This window comes from Anas acuta, chromosome 1 (genome assembly GCF_963932015.1).
Source record: "Anas acuta chromosome 1, bAnaAcu1.1, whole genome shotgun sequence".
NCBI classification, from domain to species: domain Eukaryota; kingdom Metazoa; phylum Chordata; class Aves; order Anseriformes; family Anatidae; genus Anas; species Anas acuta.
In genome coordinates this window covers 417,217-434,034 of record NC_088979.1, presented here as the reverse complement: position 1 = coordinate 434,034, position 16,818 = coordinate 417,217, and the positions used below count along the sequence as shown (strand labels likewise).

Below are 16,818 nucleotides of genomic sequence, written 5' to 3'. Positions count from 1 at the left end.
CCCTCCCAGCCCATGTGCACTGGCAGGGCGCGCACATCAGGGCGCACTCCAGAGTTATGGAAACACGTCCGCAGCAGCCCTGAGCTGCACGAAGCACACCCCCGCGGCAGCCGTGCGTTTGGCAGCCCTCCCAGCACAGACAGGCAGACTGCAGACATTTGAGGTGTTTATTGGGGGTTACAGCCAGCTGGCACCCAGGGGTGCTGGGTGCGGCGGGGTCCTTCCCCGGCCGGTGCCGGCAGGCTCAGTGGTACTTGCGGGCCAGCGCGTGAGCCACGACGCTGACCAGCTTTTGCCAGGCAAACTGGCAAGTGGGGGTGAAATCCCTGGCGAAGTGGGCGGCCAGGACGATGATCAGGATGTCTCCGAGGAGCTGGAGGAAAAAGTGGAGGACAGGCAGGGTTAGCGCTGCTTGAATCGCAGCGGGCCGCGGAGCATCCCCCCACCAGCCCAGGGGTCTCCTCTGACTTCTCCCCGAGGCTGAAGCCCCCCTGCAAGGACAGGCGCTGCTGCACGCCCCCCTTCCCACCCTGAACAGCCTCTGGGCTGTGTGGTGTGGCTCAGTGCCTGCTCCGTGGGGCTGCAGGGACAAAATTCTGTCTTTCCACAGAAAGCCCTGGGTTTGGAGAAAGAAATTGCTTCATTCTAAAAAGAAAAGGGAGGTGGGTGGGGAAAAAGCCCTGAAACTGTTTTCCTCCTGCCTTGGGGTGCTAAAGCAGCTTGGCCTGACACCCACCCTGCCAAGTGCTGCTTGTATATTTTTTTTTCTTTACATGTAAATGAATAAATTAATCTATTTTTACTTATAAGTGTTAGGGGAGGAGAGAGTGCCCATCCCAATCGGAGCCCGTGCTGGACAAGCCAGAGATCTGCTCTATTATTTCAGGGCAGATTAGCTGCTTATCTTGCTATACGACCTACGATTTCCTTAAACACTCTGTTCAGCATCTCTCCACTTCTAATTCCACCACCTATGCTGCACCTTCCTTTGGGTTTGCTTTTTTATATCCTCAGCCCAAGTGCTTCCTTTAGGTTACAGTCTCTCAATCCTTTCTCCCCACTCCTGCACTGACACAAAAAATGGGACTATTTAGCCCGAAAGTCACCCACTGTCTTGCAAACAGTTCAACACGTGTTGTCTTGCTTGGACACTACGCGGGGACTCTGCCTCCACCAGCCACAGAACGTAACCCAGGCAGCACTGTGGGGAGCAATTCCCCCCAGCCTTGAACCAAAGCACTATGCAGGGAAGGGCTCAGGCTGCAAACACATCTCACCCTGAAGTTCTCGGGGTCCACGTGCAGCTTCTCGCAGTGCAGCTCGGACAGCTTGGCGTAGGTGTTCTTGATGTTGTCCAGGTTCTTCACGGCTTCCCCAAAGGAGCTGAGCACCTTCCTGCCATGGGCACGGACCTTGGGGTTACCGATGATGGCAGTGGGGCTGGACAGGTTCCCAAAGGAAGAGAAGAACCTCTGGGTCCAGGGGTAGACGATCAGCAGCCTGCAGAGAGAAGGGGAGACACGAGCACACACACACCCCCCATTAGCTGTGCCTGCAGCAGTTTCTCCATGCAGATGCAGCTGAGCCGATGCCCGGGAGCCGAACCTACCTGGCCAGAGCCTCAGCTCCGCATTCCTCCACATTGACCTTGCTCCAGATGCTGGTGATGAGCTGCTTCTCCTCGGCTGACCAGTGCACCATGGTGTCGGGCGGAGGGTAGCGTGTGGCTGCAGGAGGACACGGACCTTGTAGCGGAGCTGCAGACCCCTGGGGGCTTTTATCCGTTGCCAGCAGCCCCTCCCCGCCCCGCGCTGTGGGGCCATTGGCTGGGGATGGGTGGGGGTCCGCGCTGGAGGGGAGCAGGAGGGGACAGCCGGGGTGTGGCACACGGAGAAGGGGCCTCGGGTTATCCCCAGTGCAAGGGCTTTATCCCTTCCCCCCCCCTGCTGTCAGGTCACTGGTTCCCATCCCAGATCTGGGCCCTTTTGCAGAAAAAGGGCTGCACAAGTCACCGCGCAGGAACCCATCTCCATTTAAAACATGTGCATGGGACTCATGGAGCACGAGCCTTGTGCCTTGGCTTTGCCAGTACTGGCCTCTGTCCTGCCTTAGTTTTCATCAGCCAAGCAATGAATGCCCCTGCCAAAACGCAGCCAGTGCCAGAGCAGCCCCCCAGCAGGAGTACGGGTGCCTGCACTGCAGGACTCCAGGCCCTGCACACCACCAGGAGGGCTGGAGCTGCTCGGAGGGCTCGGGGGGTGCTGGGGCTTTGCAGCAGAAATCTGCTTTTACCCCACTGTCCTCCTCCTGTAGCAGAACTCGACCTTTCAGTTTTAGCTTTCCTGTTGGAGCTGGTAGAAGCTCACCCCCGTGCCCTCCCCTCGGTTGTGACCAGCCAGGGGCTATGTGGCAGTGCAGGGAGCAGAGATCAAACAGGATCGTTATTTTCAGCCGAGTTCTGCTTTAGTTCTCGCCCATAAAGGTCAGGTGAAATGTTCTCTGAACACCGGGTTTGCCAACAAAGGATCTGCTGCAGGCTCAAAAGGTGGCAAAAGCTCAGCTCAGGGATGCCCAGCCAGGGGCTTTCCCTTTGGATCCTGCCCTGATGAGGCTGGTGTGACCCCCCTGAGCACAAGGGGTGATGCACCCTCCCCAGGAGCAATGCCCCTCCACTGGGGGGCTCTCCTGCTTTGCTTTCTGGGCAAAACCCCCAAAACCAGAGTCTGTGCTGAAAGTACAGGGTCTGTGAGCCTGGTCCCAAGGCACCTGGAACAATTTGCCCCCTTCCTGCTGTTTTTCATGGGATGTGGATTGTGCTAAGGGATCTGTCTGGTGGGGGCACCGGGACCAGAGAGTGAAGCCACTGGTGGGCACTGTCCCTGTGCTGCCGTGTGGCTGCATGCAGGGATGGGGACCCCAGGTAGGGGACCCCAGCAGCAGGAGGTGCCCCCCTTTGCTCTCCTGCAGTGTCCAGCCTGGGGCCCCAGTGGCTCATGTCCAGCCCCAGACACCGCGTTTGCCAGGCAGGAGGAGACCTACTTGTGGAAACAACTCAGTCATTTCTTCCTGGAGTCTGTGAAGAATCGTGTTTATGTGAATGTCTGTGAAAATCTACCATGACATCTATGAAAAAAATCACAAGACTCTGTGGTTTTTTTTTTTTTTTTTTTTTTTTTTGTGTCTCCTGAACAAGGCACACACCCTTTGCCTCCCCAGACACCCTGCAAGGAAGTTAGCACTTTTTGACTAAATACAAGAATCTCCTCATGCTCTCAGTGTAAGCCCTGGCACCAGCAACAACACTCCCCTTTGTCAGAGCAGTGTGCATGAGAAGGGGATTTATGGGTCACCGAGGGCTTTGAAACCCACCGGGTCAGGGGCAGGAGAGGGGGATGCCCACAGACATGGATGAAGCAGCAAGGAAGCAGGGCACAGTGCAGATGGGGTGTCAGAGATGCAGGGATATACAGCTATGGGGCTCTCTTTCCCCTTTTAAAAGCAATCATGTCCTTTCAGCTAGTGGATGCTTTTGCTGCCTCCTGCTCAGCTCCAGCAGGACGGACAGTGCTTCCCGTGCAAAGAACAATCCCTACCCTGGAGTCCTGCTCTGCACACGCTTAAACACTCAAACGGCTTTGCACATACAAGGCATCGATTGATTTTCACTAACAGAAAATTATTAATAGTCACCGCTATCCACTACTAGCGGGATTCTCCACCCTCACCCCCACCCACACGGCAGAATGGGCAGCATGGGGGGAAAAAGAAGTGCATAAACAAGGTCTGGACAGGTCTTGATAGCAAAATGTTTATCTCAAACCTGTCCCCACCCAGCTGGCTGCTAGGCCAGTATGAGTCAGCTCATTTCTGGTAGGCTTTATGCCAGAAATGGGCTGGGGAGGATTAAAGTCTTCATTTTGTTTATCCTCCCTAAAAAAATACGGTTCCTCTGCATTCCCCTGGGCTCGTGAGAAACCCCCCTGGTTTCACAGTGAACTACAGACATCTCCCCCAGTGCAAGCCCAGGCCAGCAGGGCTGTGCCCACCCAGAACGCAGGTTTCTAAGTCTGATTTCCAGAGGCAGACCCCACACAACCACCCAGAAGACCACCGAGAGCCAAGGGAGCCAGCACGTCCCGAAACCCAAGCCCTGCCCTGCCCAAGCCCCCAGACCCCTCCTGCAGGCGCCCAGGCCCCCAGCCCCCAGCCCCTCCAGCCGCCCAGGGACACACAGACAGAGGGGCCTTCACAGGATGAGCTTTATTGGGCTGTTACAAGCTGACGGCTCCAGAGCATTTCCACGGGTGCATGACATGAGCTGGAGGATGTTCTGGGAGCGTTGCTGCCAGCACTTTAGTGGTACTTGCGGGCCAGAGCGTGGGCCACCACGCGGACCAGCTTCTGCCAGGCAGCCTGGCATTCAGGAGTGAAATCCTTGGTGAAGTGGGCGGCCAGGACGATGATGAGGATGTCACCCAGGAGCTGTGGGAACATGAGCACCCTTGGTTAACAGTGCCCGGGAGACTGCCGATCCCCACACCAACACTTGCACCAGCCCCAGGGAAACCTACAGGCATTTGTAGGCTTAAAAATCTCCCCGCAAACTGCAGTCCTTTTAAAGACGTACCTTAAACTCATTAATCCTCTTGTTCAGTCTAAATCACAAAATGTACAACACACGAAATGCACCAGCCCCTGTTTAGTCTGGGCCACTGACTCCAAAGCTTTTCATCTCAACCACTGATCCCAGGCCATATTTCTTCCCCTTGCTACTGGTATGGGATGAGTAACCAAAAATTCTCCAACAATTCTGTTGATAAATTTTTTCTCCCTTCTGTCTTCATTTGGGAGTTCTCCCGAGCAGGAGGCAGAGCTGAGCGTCTGCTGAGCAGCAGGGAGCTGGCACGTGCAAAGCACCCTGGCACCAAGGACAAGCTCCCACTGGCATGGGGGGATCCCAGCCAGCCCCAGTGACAAGTGCTGGGTCTCCTACCCCACTGGGAGACTCTCATCTGCAGAGATGCGGGAACAAAACTTCTCTCTCCCTCTATGCCCCACTCCTCTTTGGCTGTTGGCATCTAGCCACTGTCTCTTGCTCATCACTCATCTCTCCTTTCTCCTCCACGCCAGGTTTCACTCTTGCTCCTTTGCTTTCCCCTGAGCTCAGACCTCTTCCTGCTCCAACAACTGCTTTCACTTTACGCTCCCCCTCCCTTTCCGCACTGCAGCCACCTCCTCACCGCCTTTCCTGCCCCCTTGTATCCTTGCTTTCACCCTCCCTATGGCCCCTTCAGCCCCTTTGGTCCTTTCTCCCCAGGCTCCATGTGGGTCCCTTCCCTGCCTCTCCTCCCAGTTCTGCCCCTCGCCTCGACCACCAGCTCCTCTTCCTCCAGCACTGGCATATCTACAGGGAGTCCCCACCTGTGGGACTGGGGACATGGCCTGGGGGCACGGGGAGAAACTCCCCACGGAGATGCATGGGGATGGGTGCCCTGGCCAGGAGTGTGGCTCACCCTGAAGTTCTCGGGGTCCACGTGCAGCTTGTCGCAGTGCAGCTCGGACAGCTGGGCGAAGGTGTTCTTGATGTTGTCCAGGTTCTTCACGGCATCTCCGAAGGAGGTGAGCACTTTCTTGCCATGGGCGCGGACCATGGGGTTGCCAAGGATGGCGGTGGGGCTGGACAGGTTGCCGAAGGAGGCGAAGAACCTCTGGGTCCAGGGGTAGACGATCAGCAGCCTGCAGAGAGAAGGGGGGAGAAGCACACACACCCCGTTAATGCTCCCTCCTGTGACTGCAATGGTTTCTCCATGCAGATGCAGCCGAGCCGATGCCCGGGAACCGAACCTACCTGGCCAGGGCCTCAGCACCACAGTCGGCCACATTGACCTTGCCCCAGAGGCCGGTGATGAGCTGCTTCTCCTCGGCTGTCCAGTGCACCATGGTGTCGGGCGGAGGGTAGCGTGTGGCTGCAGGTACGGAGGAGGTCTCGGCTCTTGCTCCCGCGGGGATCGCACGCTGGCGAGCGGCTGTCCCGACCCCACTTTTATACGCTCCGCAGGGCCCCTCCTCTTCCCCCTGCACCCCTCCATTGGCTGGGTCCCGGGAGGGGCCCCCCCAGCCCTGGCACCCCAAGGGAGGGGACGCGGTGTCAGGGTGGGGCCCCAGGGCACGGTGCCCAGATCCGCCACCACCCTGCCCCCCGTCTTTGATTTCCAGCGCTGCAGCTCCCTGCAGGAGGGCGGCATTTATCTCCACGCAAAGTCTGAGCTCAGCACCGTGCGAGTCCCCCCGAAGCCCTGGGAGGAAGGTGTGTGCCAGGCTCGGTGTCCCTTGGATGGTGCAACCACAGCGGTGTGTGCCACGGCAAGGCAGAAGAGCAGGACCTGGGGCTGCTGCGTCCTGGCTCTGAAGGCACCAGCTCTGTGCAAGCAGTTTGTCCTCTTCTTGCAGGGCCTAATATCCTTGGGTTCTCCTTGTTCTTTTCTATCTGTTCTTAGCAATCAGCAATTTAACATTTTGCTAGCGTTAGGGTAGCAATAAGGGAATCACGGGCAGTTGGTTGCAGAAGCTCCTGCCTCAAGGAGCCTTCTAGCAGAGGCCAAATACGGTAGCGTGGAAGGGAAGGGCTGTAACGCAGTGCCCAGGAACTGCCTGCACAATGTTGGCTCGCAGAGGTGGCCCTGGGTGAGGTGAGGGAGACTGGGTGTACTGGTGGCAGTGCAGACCTGCAGCGGTAACCCCATGAGTTCTGGGAGAGGCAGTGGGGTCCCCTCGGACTGCTCCCAGCAAACAGGAGCTGGAGGAGGTGGGATGGGGGCAGGATCTGGGGCTGGACCTCATCCAGCCAGAGCTGGTAGCTCAAAGGAACACCAGCTGGCCTGGGGTGGCTGCATGACCGTGGAGCAATGCCTTTGTGTTGGCCGTGGGCAACGTCTGCCACTGTTAGCTGCTGCACCAGTTCAGCTCCGTATGCTTGCTTTGGAAGGTGCTTGGTGAAAGGACCCTGCTCCAGACACCCCCCAGCCCTCCATGCTGAAAAGTGCAATGTTTTCAGCAAACCTGCTCCACAGCCATGCCTGCTGCCGTCTCTCTGATAAAGGGGTGGGAGGGTGCAGGCAGAGGAGTTCACTGCACTGAAACCACAGACGTGTCCCTGAGCCGCTCGCAGTGCTGTGGGGATGCTGTGAGTCTCACCACGAGGATGAAAGGGGGACAGGAGAGCAACGAGGGACATGACCCTCTGCATGGCATGGGGACTTCAGGGAACTTTCTTTCGCTCGTGAAAATTTACATGCAGTGGCCATTGAAACCAAGTACTCTGTCCTTCCTGTACATGAAATTAGCACTTTTGTCATAGTTTTTGCCATAATAGATATTTGTAAATGTTACAGTCTACCTTTAGTAATCCGAGGATGATAATAATTTAAACAAGGACCGAAAAAATAATATGCTTCCTTCTGTGAAAGAAGCTACAAGCAGACCTAATCTCACTGGCATTTCTCCCATTGCACATTTTTGTGCAAAGATTTGTTGCACTTTATCTGTGAAAGGCTTAAAACGTGAAACCCAGTGCTGTTGCCTGATGTCTCAATAAACCACCAGCTTTATTGTATGTGTTTAGTAGTGTCTTCATGTGTTCTAGTCTTGAATGTTTTCCTGGGTTCTCCAGCTTAGACAAGTCTCACTAGCATGAATTCATAGGAACAAGGCATGGCTTGTGGTACCCCATGTGTGTGAGCATCTCATTCCTGTTCCCATCACCCCGCTGTGGTTCCCCCACCCATTCCCACAGAGAGGCAGATGCCCTGTGTGATGAAGCAGTAGGTGTTTATTTGGCAGTTACAGACCAGCAGCCCCAGAGGATGCTTCCCTGTGATCTGGGAGCATCTCCTGGTGCGAATGGTTGCAGGAAGCTCAGTGGTACTCGTGAGCCAGAGCATGGGCCACCACACGGACCATCTTCTGCCAGGCAGACTGGCAGGCTGGGGTGAAATCCTTGCCGAAGTGTGAAGCCAGGACGATGATGAGGATGTCACCCAGGAGCTGGCGGTGGAGGGAGGAGAAGCTGTCAGCCCAGGGTTCTGCCCCACCGCCCGCCCAGCACTCAGGACACACCACCTGGGCTGTGGCAGTGGTCACAATGCACCGATCGAGGATCCATCACAAAGCAAGGAGCTGATTTATCACAGCCCCATGCAGAGCACCATGCCCACATCACCGGCCCTGACCAGGATGCCCGAGTGTGCTGAATCCCCCTCCCCAGACACCTTCCCTACACCTGCTGAGCTAGTGTCCTTGCTCTGGCTGGGCTTATCCTCTCCTTTCACTTCCCTCCCTCTCCTTGCTTTTCCTTGGCTCAGATCCCTTCCTTCTGCTGAAATGGCTGTGTTTATTTTCTGTCTTGCAGTAGCTATTCCCTCGTGCCCAGGCTTGTCTCTTTCCTTCAATCCTGCCTCAGTTTCTTCTCTTCTGGTCTCTGGGTGCTCCAAGCTCATGTTGCTTCCTCCCTGCTCACTCCGCAGCCTGCACGTATTTGACTGCATTTCATGCCCATCCACCTCACCTGCTTGGGTCCCTCCTCTCTCATATCTCAGCCCCAGAACTCCTGCCTGTTATCCTCAAATATGCCCGTGCACTCCTCCCTCCACTGCCCCTGCCCTCAGCAGGTGCCTATGTTCAGGCAGCCCCAGGGATTTGCTTCTGGCTCTCACTGGCTGCCAGACCCCCAGAGCCCTCTCCAGAGGACAGAAACTGAGTCCTTCCACTGGGGCTGGGGTCCGAGCGCAGCTCACCCTGAAGTTCTCGGGGTCCACGTGCAGCTTGTCGCAGTGAAGTTTGCTCAGCTGAGCAAAACACTTCTTGATGTTGTCCAGGTTCTTCACAGCTTCCCCGAAGGAGGTGAGCACTTTCTTGCCATGGGCACGGACCATGGGGTTGCCAGTGATGGCTGTGGGGCTGGACAGGTTCCCAAAGGAAGAGAAGAACCTCTGGGTCCAGGGGTAGACGATCAGCAGCCTGCAGAGAGAAGGGGGAAGATGATCACACACAGACACTGTTAATGCTCCCTCCTGGTACCTGGGCTGATGACTGAGAGCTGAACCTACCTGGCCAGGGCCTCGGCACCACAATCGGCCACATTGACCTTGCCCCAGAGGCCGGTGATGAGCTGCTTCTCCTCGGCTGTCCAGTGCACCATGGTGCTGAGCAAAAGGGCTTGCTTGAGGCTTCTCTAAACAATTACTAGGAAATGGAGTCAAAGTCTGCTCCAGGGATTTTTATACACTAGTAACAGCTTGTCCTAATCTCAGTTGACATTGCCATTGGTTAGGGCTGGGGAGGGAGCTGGGCTGCGCTAAGAAAGATAGCAATTTTGGATCCTGTCCAGGGGGAAAAGAGGCCCTTTCCCCCCTCTGCCTTTGAGTGGACAAGCTGCATCTCGCACCCATGAGCTTGTAGACACAGCCCCGAGCGCAGGTGGAGCTCCTCACGGCCATGGGCTACCAGTGCTGCAGCAGGAGGCCTGAAGGTGCAGAGGAGATCCAACGGGACAGGCAGCGACATTCAAAGAGCTTTCAGTCTCTGTCTTGGCCTTGCTTTCAGACTCCTGATGGTGCACTGTGCTGCTGGAATCCATCCTGAACGGCTCCAGGCATCACCAGCCCCTGCTTGAAGGATCGGAGCACAATGATGACTCCCAAATGTAGGCCTTGTGCTTTAAATGCAAGATCCTCCTTTCTTCTCATTCCTAATAGTTTCACAGCTGTTGTCCATCGCTTTTACCCACTGCAGTTGTCCACAGCCGCTGTCTGTGCTGTTCTGCTGTTGACCATCTCGAGCACAAGTTCCTTGTCAGAGAAAATGAACCCACCTGCAAGGCGTGATTCTGAGTGGGCCTCAAGAGCAGGGTGCGAGCCCTAGCCTTCCTCCCGTGAGCAGTGTGAGCCAGCCACGCCACCCACAAGGACAGTCAGTCCCACCCCACGCCGGTGGGAAGCTAGGGCCGGGCTGTGCTGTGCACAGTCTGATGCCAATTTCCTCTGCCTGCCCTCTAGGAAGCGGAAAATACAACATCAACTTTATGTCAGATTTTAAATGCCTTGTTATTGCATGGCACTGATGACATTCCCTTCATCTAATGACTGGGTAGCTTTGGGGCACACTTCTGAGCCTGCCAAAACTGGAAATGGGGTGTACACCATGTAAAAGTCTGAACTGAATAGGTAACCATGCTTTTTTTTTTTTTTTTCTTTCTTTTTTTTGTCTTTTAGCAGAAATATGTGCTGAAACCTTGCCTGCATTGCAAAAGTTGGATGGTTTGCTATATCAGACACCAGCACTGACAAAACCTTTGAGCCCCTCTGATAACTGGGATATTCCATATCCCCAAAGAAATACGATGTCCTGGCAAAGCAGCATTCCTGCTATTGGTAGAGCTGTCTCGATCAGATTGATTGTTCACATAAAATAACTCAGCCCTATGAAATAGCCTTGCAGGGATGCTCTCTCACTGCCTGCAGGCTGAAGTCTGTCCTCTTGTCTTCCCCTTGGCAGCAGTCTTTACAAATCTTGCCTCTTAACAGCCTGCTCCAAATTAAACTGTCAGTAAGTTCCTCCAGCCTTTCCTCTGGTCAACACCAGTCCTTTCGGCAGCTGGCACACCTTTGAAAGTTGTCACTTTTTTCCCACCCTCCTCCTTGGCAGAGCATCTTGATCCATGGTGCTTCCTACTAATAGATGAGGCCGTCAAAGAATAAGAAAAGTGCAAGTAGCATCATTTTGAGAACAGAGTCCTGATGTACTGCAGGCTATGAAATGAGGAGGCTGTAATGCCAAGACATCGCTCTGCAGACATGGCTCCGGATTCTTTATCAGCAGGGTGGGCTGGTGAATTAGTGGCACCCACCCTCTGACACCTCAGCACCAGACCAGCTCAGGTGCACCATCCCATGAGGGCAGTTTCAAATGCCCATCCAAGGTACAAGGTGAGCTGCTAAACCAAGAGATGAAGCAAAGGTTGGTCAACTCCTGGGGCTTGCTGAGCTTTTCCTTACTTCTTTTTCTTTTTTCCTCCTTCAGCCCTGTCCCTCCCCAGCCCACGAGGCTCCTCACTCACTGCTGTGGGCAGCAGCATCTGTTGTGCTCCTGCTGGAGAACGTCTCTTCCTAGTGAGTGACTTCTTCAAAGCACTTTGCACATGATCTCCAGCATTAGATCTGCAGGGCAGTTATCGGCTGTCAGCTGAGAGAAGAAAAAGCATGAGATGAAACTCCCTGCTTCATCTCCTGACTTCCAAGGGCTTTTTAGTCGTAATTTGTCAGCCACAAAGGCACATGTTTAAGGAAACATGTTAATCACGATGACCTGGGCAGGCTCAGAGGCTGTGTGCTCCCATTTGCAGCCGTTGGGCACTGGTCTGTGTTGTCATCAGAGGCAAAAGCTCACAGTGAAGTGGACACAGCCTTGAAGGTGTATTCGAGAATGACAAGTATTTTCACTTTTGGGTGGAAGAGCCCCCTGTGTGGTTCATCATCGCTTGGCCCCACACTGGGTCATGCCCACTTCCATGGACAGGAACCGTCCTGTTTTGTGCATAAAGCGTCCCACCAGCTGCAAAAGGCAGCTCCAGGCCTTTATAAGGGAAGCAGAGGTTATTGGTCACTCTGATTGCAGCAGGCAGTGTCCTGCGCCAAGCTTTACCCGTGCCCTTATCAGCTGGAGCGGCAGATGTACCCAGCCTCTGGATCCAGGCCAGCCTCTTCTCTCTCCTTCAGAACACGCAATTTCTGAAGCCTAGAGCCAGTCTGCCTTGTGGGTGTCTTTGCTCCCATTTTATTTTCTGTGATCTTCCTTCCGCATCTGAACAGCCCTGTCGAGGCTCCTTCCATCCTGTGCCAGCAGCTCCTGGTCTCCCAGCCGAGGGCAGGACCTGGCTGCTTCCTCCTGGTGTGGACTCAGCAGGCAGCATAATGGGAATGTGAATTCACCCCGCAGCAGCCAGCACTGCCTTGGCAGGGCTGGAACTGCTCCTAGGTGGCTCTGGGCTCCAAAAGCTGTTTGCATCGTACAGAGCTCCTGGGACTCGGGGAGCAGACAGGGCTCACTCAAACGGTGTAACAGAGGGCGAGGCAGAAGTGAGGTCCTGAACACAAGCCAACTGCCATAAACCCAGCAAAGGAGCAAACTGATGGCTTGCTGTCACCAGGGCCTTTTGCGGCTCCCGGCGTCTGTCATGGGCAAGATTTAAACTGTCTACAGAATCACTGCCAAATGTAATAGCAAAAATAGTTTATTGAAGTAAAATATTGCAAAGGTGAGGTTTAACAAATGATGGCAAGGTTCAACTTATTACTTACTGCACAGAGTAATAATATAATATATATATATAATAATAATTCAAAGTTTCCCATGGAAGATGTTAATTCCCTGTGGTACAAGTTATGCACGGTACTGGTCACTTCCCAAAGATTTGCAGTTGGTAAGGGACCTCTCAGCCTTGAGGAGTATCCTTGCGATGTGTGCCAGCTCGAAGGGGGATCACCGCTTTGCAGCCAGGTGCAGGGAGAAATCCAAAAAAGGCTCACCCAGACTGCCATGCTTATGGAATAATGTATTTGGTTTTTTGTCAGTTTACGTAAGAGAGAAAAGGTAAGCACATGACTCCTTGTGCCCACAATTTCTTTTGTTCCTCAATAAATTAGTCTTGGAAGCACCTACTGCTATTCAGGTGCTAATTGCACGATGAATGTTCTGGTCTCCACGCTTATGAATACCAAAGCACACCATGAAACCTGGTCCTGTGTGGGTTTCAAAGAACAGCTTGGAATTAACGAAGTTCATGACCTATTCAGGGTACAGGCCGTTCCTTCCTACAGATCCTAAACCAGACTGCTGCCAGTTTGCTCGAGGAGCTGCGTGCATCCACCAGAGCATCTCAGCACCGTGCTGCACTGCTGCTGCAGAAATGCCCTGAGCTCACGGCGAAGCACCAGCACTGCTCTTCCCCCTGCCACTGTGCTGCTGAGCCTGGGCCCTCCTCCCCAGGGTCACGGTCTGTAGGGCGTGCTGGCCTGCAAGGGTGCATTTGGTTCCCTGTTCTCCTGCCAGCTGATGGAAGGATTTTGGCAGGATAAGGCCAACCAGAACATCCCACGGTCAGGGAGCAGGACACACCAGGACACTGCTGGTGCTGAACCCCTCCTGGGAGGGAGCTGCTTGGGCAAGAGGTTCCCACCGAGCCCAGCAGAGAATCAGGCCCCAGAGGAAGAGGGAACCCATCAGAGTCTCTGCCCAACACAGGGTACGCGCTGCTGGCCCCTCAGGTGCAGGCAACCTTTTTTCTTTGGTGGCAACTACCGAAGGTCTGAACTTTAACTAGAGTTAACCAGGACACTGAGTACGGTCTTACCTCCTGAAATCACACTGACATGCCCATTTGCTGACTGAAGGGAGCATGACATGTTGTAGGAAAGCTGGGCTGGTTTCTTTTTCCCCCCAGCCCAGGATGTGCTTGGCCCTGCTGGCAAGGCTGGATCCACCGCCTGTCAGACTGGATGGCTGTCTGGCATAAGGTGGTCATGAGTGCAATTCCCTGCTTTATCTGCAGAAAAGCAGAATATTTGTTCCTAAATCTTGCAAAACAATGATTTCATCATTCTGAGACACAGACGTCTGCCCTTGTTGTTTTTTAAGTTACTCCTGAAAAAGCATTCCTGAAACTGATGTGTTTATGTTGAATCTTTCCACTACAGTGAAAAATCATTGTTCATTAAGCTAATCTGACATTAAAATGCTCTGATCAGTCCCATGTAAAAGCTGCCCTCAACCCCTCCTCTCCAGACCATCCACATCATCTTGCAGAGAGCGTATTCTGATCAAAATGCCCAAGGCTATTGGGAAGAGCATTTTCACTGCTGACATAGAAAATGCTTTTTATCATTTTCTTGAAGATACATTAGTACTACGAAAGTTCACATTTCTGTCTAAGCTGTCTTGAATGAATCTCTCCAAATTTATATCCTTGCACGCAGTGCAGGTGGAGAGGTTTAGGGCCAGAAGATTCCTGCTGGACCTGCAGCTTGGCTTTCTATGCAGAGTAGGTCAGAAAACCTCCCCAGCTATTTCGGCAAGCTTAGAGCGCTCGGTGGGCTAGGATGTGCCCACAGCTTGTTGACAGGCGAGTATTTCCAGATGTCCCCCTAGAGCTCTAAATGCCCCCAGCATCCCTCTGTTCATGGGGCTCTGGGTGGCTGGTACGAGCCCAGCTGGGCAGGCAGCACTGAGTGGGCAGTGAGAGAGCCCAAATAGCCAGGAGGAGCATCCCCCCTTAGGCTAGTCTGACTGTTTTTTTTGCTTTTTTTTTTTTTTTTTGGACCATGATGCTCCCAGCAGCCCTGAGACCTTCTTTCCCCTTTTGTACCCCGTTTCCTCTCCCCCTCCCTCCCACAAGCAGCTGCAGAGACACAGAAGCACACTGAGAAGCTCAGAAAATGTTTTGTTGGGTTTTATTTTTATTGACTGTTACAGCTGCATCCTCCTCTGGAGCGTTCAGTGGTACTTGTAGGCCAGAGCGTGGGCCACCACGCCAACCAGCTTCTGCCAAGTGGCCTGGCAGGCAGGGGTGAAATCCTTGGTGAAGTGTGCGGCCAGCACAATGATGAGGATGTCTCCCAGGAGCTGGGGGGACAAGAAAGGAAATCAGGTCAGCATGGCACTGAGCACCCCTTCGTCCCGTGTAGGACCCAGGTGCTGGAGGGCAAACCCATCTGCTTTGTTGGGTGCTGGAGGCTGCCACGCAGAGAAGCTCTTTTAGCTGAATTCTCTGTGCAGGAAAGTGTCTTGTGCTGACCACACGCACCAGTATCCACCAGCTCTGCCCCTGCCTTTTCTCACACCTGCTTTTTCCAAACTCTAGAGTGTATTTCCAAACATTTTATATATATTTTTTCTTTCCTCCTGTGAATCCCCATGCCTACTTTAGCTGGGGCTCAGGTTCATGCCAGCTCTGCCTGCTACATTCCTGAGGTTAGGCTGAAGCAGGGGCTGAAATGGAGGCTATCAGCTGCATTGAGCCCTCCCAGTCCCCTCCAGTCTGAACTGCCTGCTCTCCACCCACAGACACTTTTTGCCCCCCAGCACCCTGATGTCCATTCATTTACTCCCCTCCTGCTCCCCTCCATCCTCTGCTGAACTTACCTCCACCCAGACATGTTCTCTGTTTTTAATTCCAGCCTACATCTCTAGGGCCTTTCTTCCCATCAGCATCCACACCCTGGGCATCCCTGGGTCTCCATCCCATGCTGGCTTTTCCCCTCTCCTCCTACATCTGCCAGCCTTGGAAAAAGTGAGGGTGAAGTGGTCCCCGTCCCTGGGGGCAGGAGGTGGCAGGGAGAGGCTGCACAGGGCACCAGCACAGCAGCAGCACTCTTCAGGCACTTTCCTGCTGTCCTCTCCACCTTCAGCGTCATCAAGCTTCTCCTCTTTCTCCTGCTTTTCTCCAGCCATGCCTCCAGGCAGTGAGGGCATGTCCCTGGATCTGCCCCCAAATCTGTAACCACATGGAGCCCCTTCCCTGACAGTATCAAATGCCCAACCTTCCCTCCCCCTCTTAAGGACACATCCAAGGCAGTCCCTTTCTCGTTAGCACCCAAAATCTCTGTTATTAATGCCCTTTAAACCCTCCAGACACTGAGCTAATCTGTTAGATGGAGGGAGAGATGGACAATCTCCACTCATGGCTCACCCTGAAGTTCTCGGGGTCCACGTGCAGCTTCTCGCAGTGCAGCTCGGACAGCTTGGAGTAGGTTGCTTTGAGATTTTCCAGGTTCTTCACGGCATCTCCGAAGGAGGTGAGCACTTTCTTGCCATGGGCACGGACCTTGGGGTTGCCAATGATGGCGGTGGGGCTGGAGAGGTTCCCGAAGTTATCAAAGAACCTCTGGGTCCAGGGGTAGACGATCAGCAGCCTGCAGAGAGAACGGGAGACACGAGCACACACACACCCCCCATTAGCTGTGCCTGCAGCGGTTTCTCCATGCAGATGCAGCCGAGCCAATGCCCGGGAGCCGAACCTACCTGGCCAGAGCCTCAGCTCCACATTCCTCCACGTTGACCTTGCCCCAGAGGCCGGTGATGAGCTGCTTCTCCTCGGCTGACCAGTGCACCATGGTGTCGGGCGGAGGGTAGCGTGTGGCTGCAGGAGGACACGGACCTTGTAGCGGAGCTGCAGACCCCTGGGGGCTTTTATCCACTGCTGGCAGCCCCTCCCCGCCCCGTGCTGTGGGGCCATTGGCTGGGGATGGGTGGGGGTCCGCCAGCAGAGCCCTGTCCACAGGGTGGTCAGTCTGCAGCGAGGTGTGGCCTTCAAGGGAAAAGCCCTGAGACTCAACAGGCAGGCTCGGGGCATAGCAGCCCTTATCTCCCTTTCCTCCCTTCCATCAGCTGACCCCTGTGCAAGGTGCTTTACGCTGCCTTCATGCCTGCAGCACCCGAATTTGGCCCCTCTGCAGCATCTACAGGCTCTCTAAACCTGAGGGATGTTTCTCTGCCATGGCAGGTGGCCTGGTTCATGAAGCTGGGCGCTGCACAGGCCTTTCTGCACCGCAACACCTTCCCAAGGATGCTGAGGGCTGTTGCCCTTGACTGCAGCTCTGCAGCTCTGTGTGCACAGACCTTCAGAGGAGCTGCTGCCCATTTATTAAATTGAGCACCTTTCATCAGGAGGAAGTGTGGAGAACGTCAGGCTGCCAGCCCAGAGCCTCACACCTGAACTGGGAGCCCAAGTGCCCAGGGCATGTGGCCACGACTGGTGTGAGCCCCAGG

The 16,818-nt window shown here is 54.5% G+C and overlaps 4 protein-coding genes across 4 annotated transcripts; all 4 read right to left on the bottom strand.

Moving 5' to 3' along the window:
* Nucleotides 1-153: 153 nt before the first annotated feature.
* On the bottom strand, nt 154-1,761 carry LOC137853384 (hemoglobin subunit epsilon). Its single transcript, XM_068675703.1, has 3 exons — nt 1,610-1,761; nt 1,278-1,500; nt 154-373 (listed from the first exon to the last, which is right to left on the bottom strand). The coding sequence occupies exons 1-3, from the start codon at nt 1,699-1,701 to the stop codon at nt 245-247; spliced, it is 444 nt and encodes a 147-aa protein (XP_068531804.1). The 5' UTR covers nt 1,702-1,761; the 3' UTR covers nt 154-244.
* Nucleotides 1,762-4,241: 2,480 nt separating this feature from the next.
* LOC137853441 (hemoglobin subunit beta) lies at nt 4,242-6,037 on the bottom strand. The gene is made up of 3 exons (XM_068675820.1): nt 5,849-6,037; nt 5,514-5,736; nt 4,242-4,482 (listed from the first exon to the last, which is right to left on the bottom strand). The coding sequence occupies exons 1-3, from the start codon at nt 5,938-5,940 to the stop codon at nt 4,354-4,356; spliced, it is 444 nt and encodes a 147-aa protein (XP_068531921.1). The 5' UTR covers nt 5,941-6,037; the 3' UTR covers nt 4,242-4,353.
* Nucleotides 6,038-7,810: 1,773 nt separating this feature from the next.
* On the bottom strand, nt 7,811-9,263 carry LOC137853325 (hemoglobin subunit beta-like). The gene is made up of 3 exons (XM_068675621.1): nt 9,105-9,263; nt 8,793-9,015; nt 7,811-8,043 (listed from the first exon to the last, which is right to left on the bottom strand). The coding sequence occupies exons 1-3, from the start codon at nt 9,194-9,196 to the stop codon at nt 7,915-7,917; spliced, it is 444 nt and encodes a 147-aa protein (XP_068531722.1). The 5' UTR covers nt 9,197-9,263; the 3' UTR covers nt 7,811-7,914.
* Nucleotides 9,264-14,487: 5,224 nt separating this feature from the next.
* LOC137853492 (hemoglobin subunit rho-like) lies at nt 14,488-16,360 on the bottom strand. Its single transcript, XM_068675941.1, has 3 exons — nt 16,072-16,360; nt 15,740-15,962; nt 14,488-14,673 (listed from the first exon to the last, which is right to left on the bottom strand). Exons 1-3 carry the CDS (start codon nt 16,161-16,163, stop codon nt 14,545-14,547), a joined length of 444 nt encoding a protein of 147 aa, XP_068532042.1. The 5' UTR covers nt 16,164-16,360; the 3' UTR covers nt 14,488-14,544.
* Nucleotides 16,361-16,818: the final 458 nt, after the last annotated feature.

Bases quoted from the DNA above. Each gene is read 5' to 3' on its own strand.
- LOC137853441 (XM_068675820.1), bottom strand. From the start codon at position 5,940: ATGGTGCACTGGACAGCCGAGGAGAAGCAGCTCATCACCGGCCTCTGG. The intron at 5,737-5,848 runs GTAGGTTCGGTT...TTCTCTCTGCAG, and splicing joins GGTGCTGAGGCCCTGGCCAG to GCTGCTGATCGTCTACCCCT. The intron at 4,483-5,513 runs GTGAGCCACACT...ATGTTCCCACAG, and splicing joins TGGACCCCGAGAACTTCAGG to CTCCTGGGTGACATCCTCAT.
- LOC137853384 (XM_068675703.1), bottom strand. From the start codon at position 1,701: ATGGTGCACTGGTCAGCCGAGGAGAAGCAGCTCATCACCAGCATCTGG. The intron at 1,501-1,609 runs GTAGGTTCGGCT...TTCTCTCTGCAG, and splicing joins GGAGCTGAGGCTCTGGCCAG to GCTGCTGATCGTCTACCCCT. The intron at 374-1,277 runs GTGAGATGTGTT...TTTTTCCTCCAG, and splicing joins TGGACCCCGAGAACTTCAGG to CTCCTCGGAGACATCCTGAT.
- LOC137853492 (XM_068675941.1), bottom strand. From the start codon at position 16,163: ATGGTGCACTGGTCAGCCGAGGAGAAGCAGCTCATCACCGGCCTCTGG. The intron at 15,963-16,071 runs GTAGGTTCGGCT...TTCTCTCTGCAG, and splicing joins GGAGCTGAGGCTCTGGCCAG to GCTGCTGATCGTCTACCCCT. The intron at 14,674-15,739 runs GTGAGCCATGAG...TTGTCCCCCCAG, and splicing joins TGGACCCCGAGAACTTCAGG to CTCCTGGGAGACATCCTCAT.
- LOC137853325 (XM_068675621.1), bottom strand. From the start codon at position 9,196: ATGGTGCACTGGACAGCCGAGGAGAAGCAGCTCATCACCGGCCTCTGG. The intron at 9,016-9,104 runs GTAGGTTCAGCT...TTCTCTCTGCAG, and splicing joins GGTGCCGAGGCCCTGGCCAG to GCTGCTGATCGTCTACCCCT. The intron at 8,044-8,792 runs GTGAGCTGCGCT...CTCCACCGCCAG, and splicing joins TGGACCCCGAGAACTTCAGG to CTCCTGGGTGACATCCTCAT.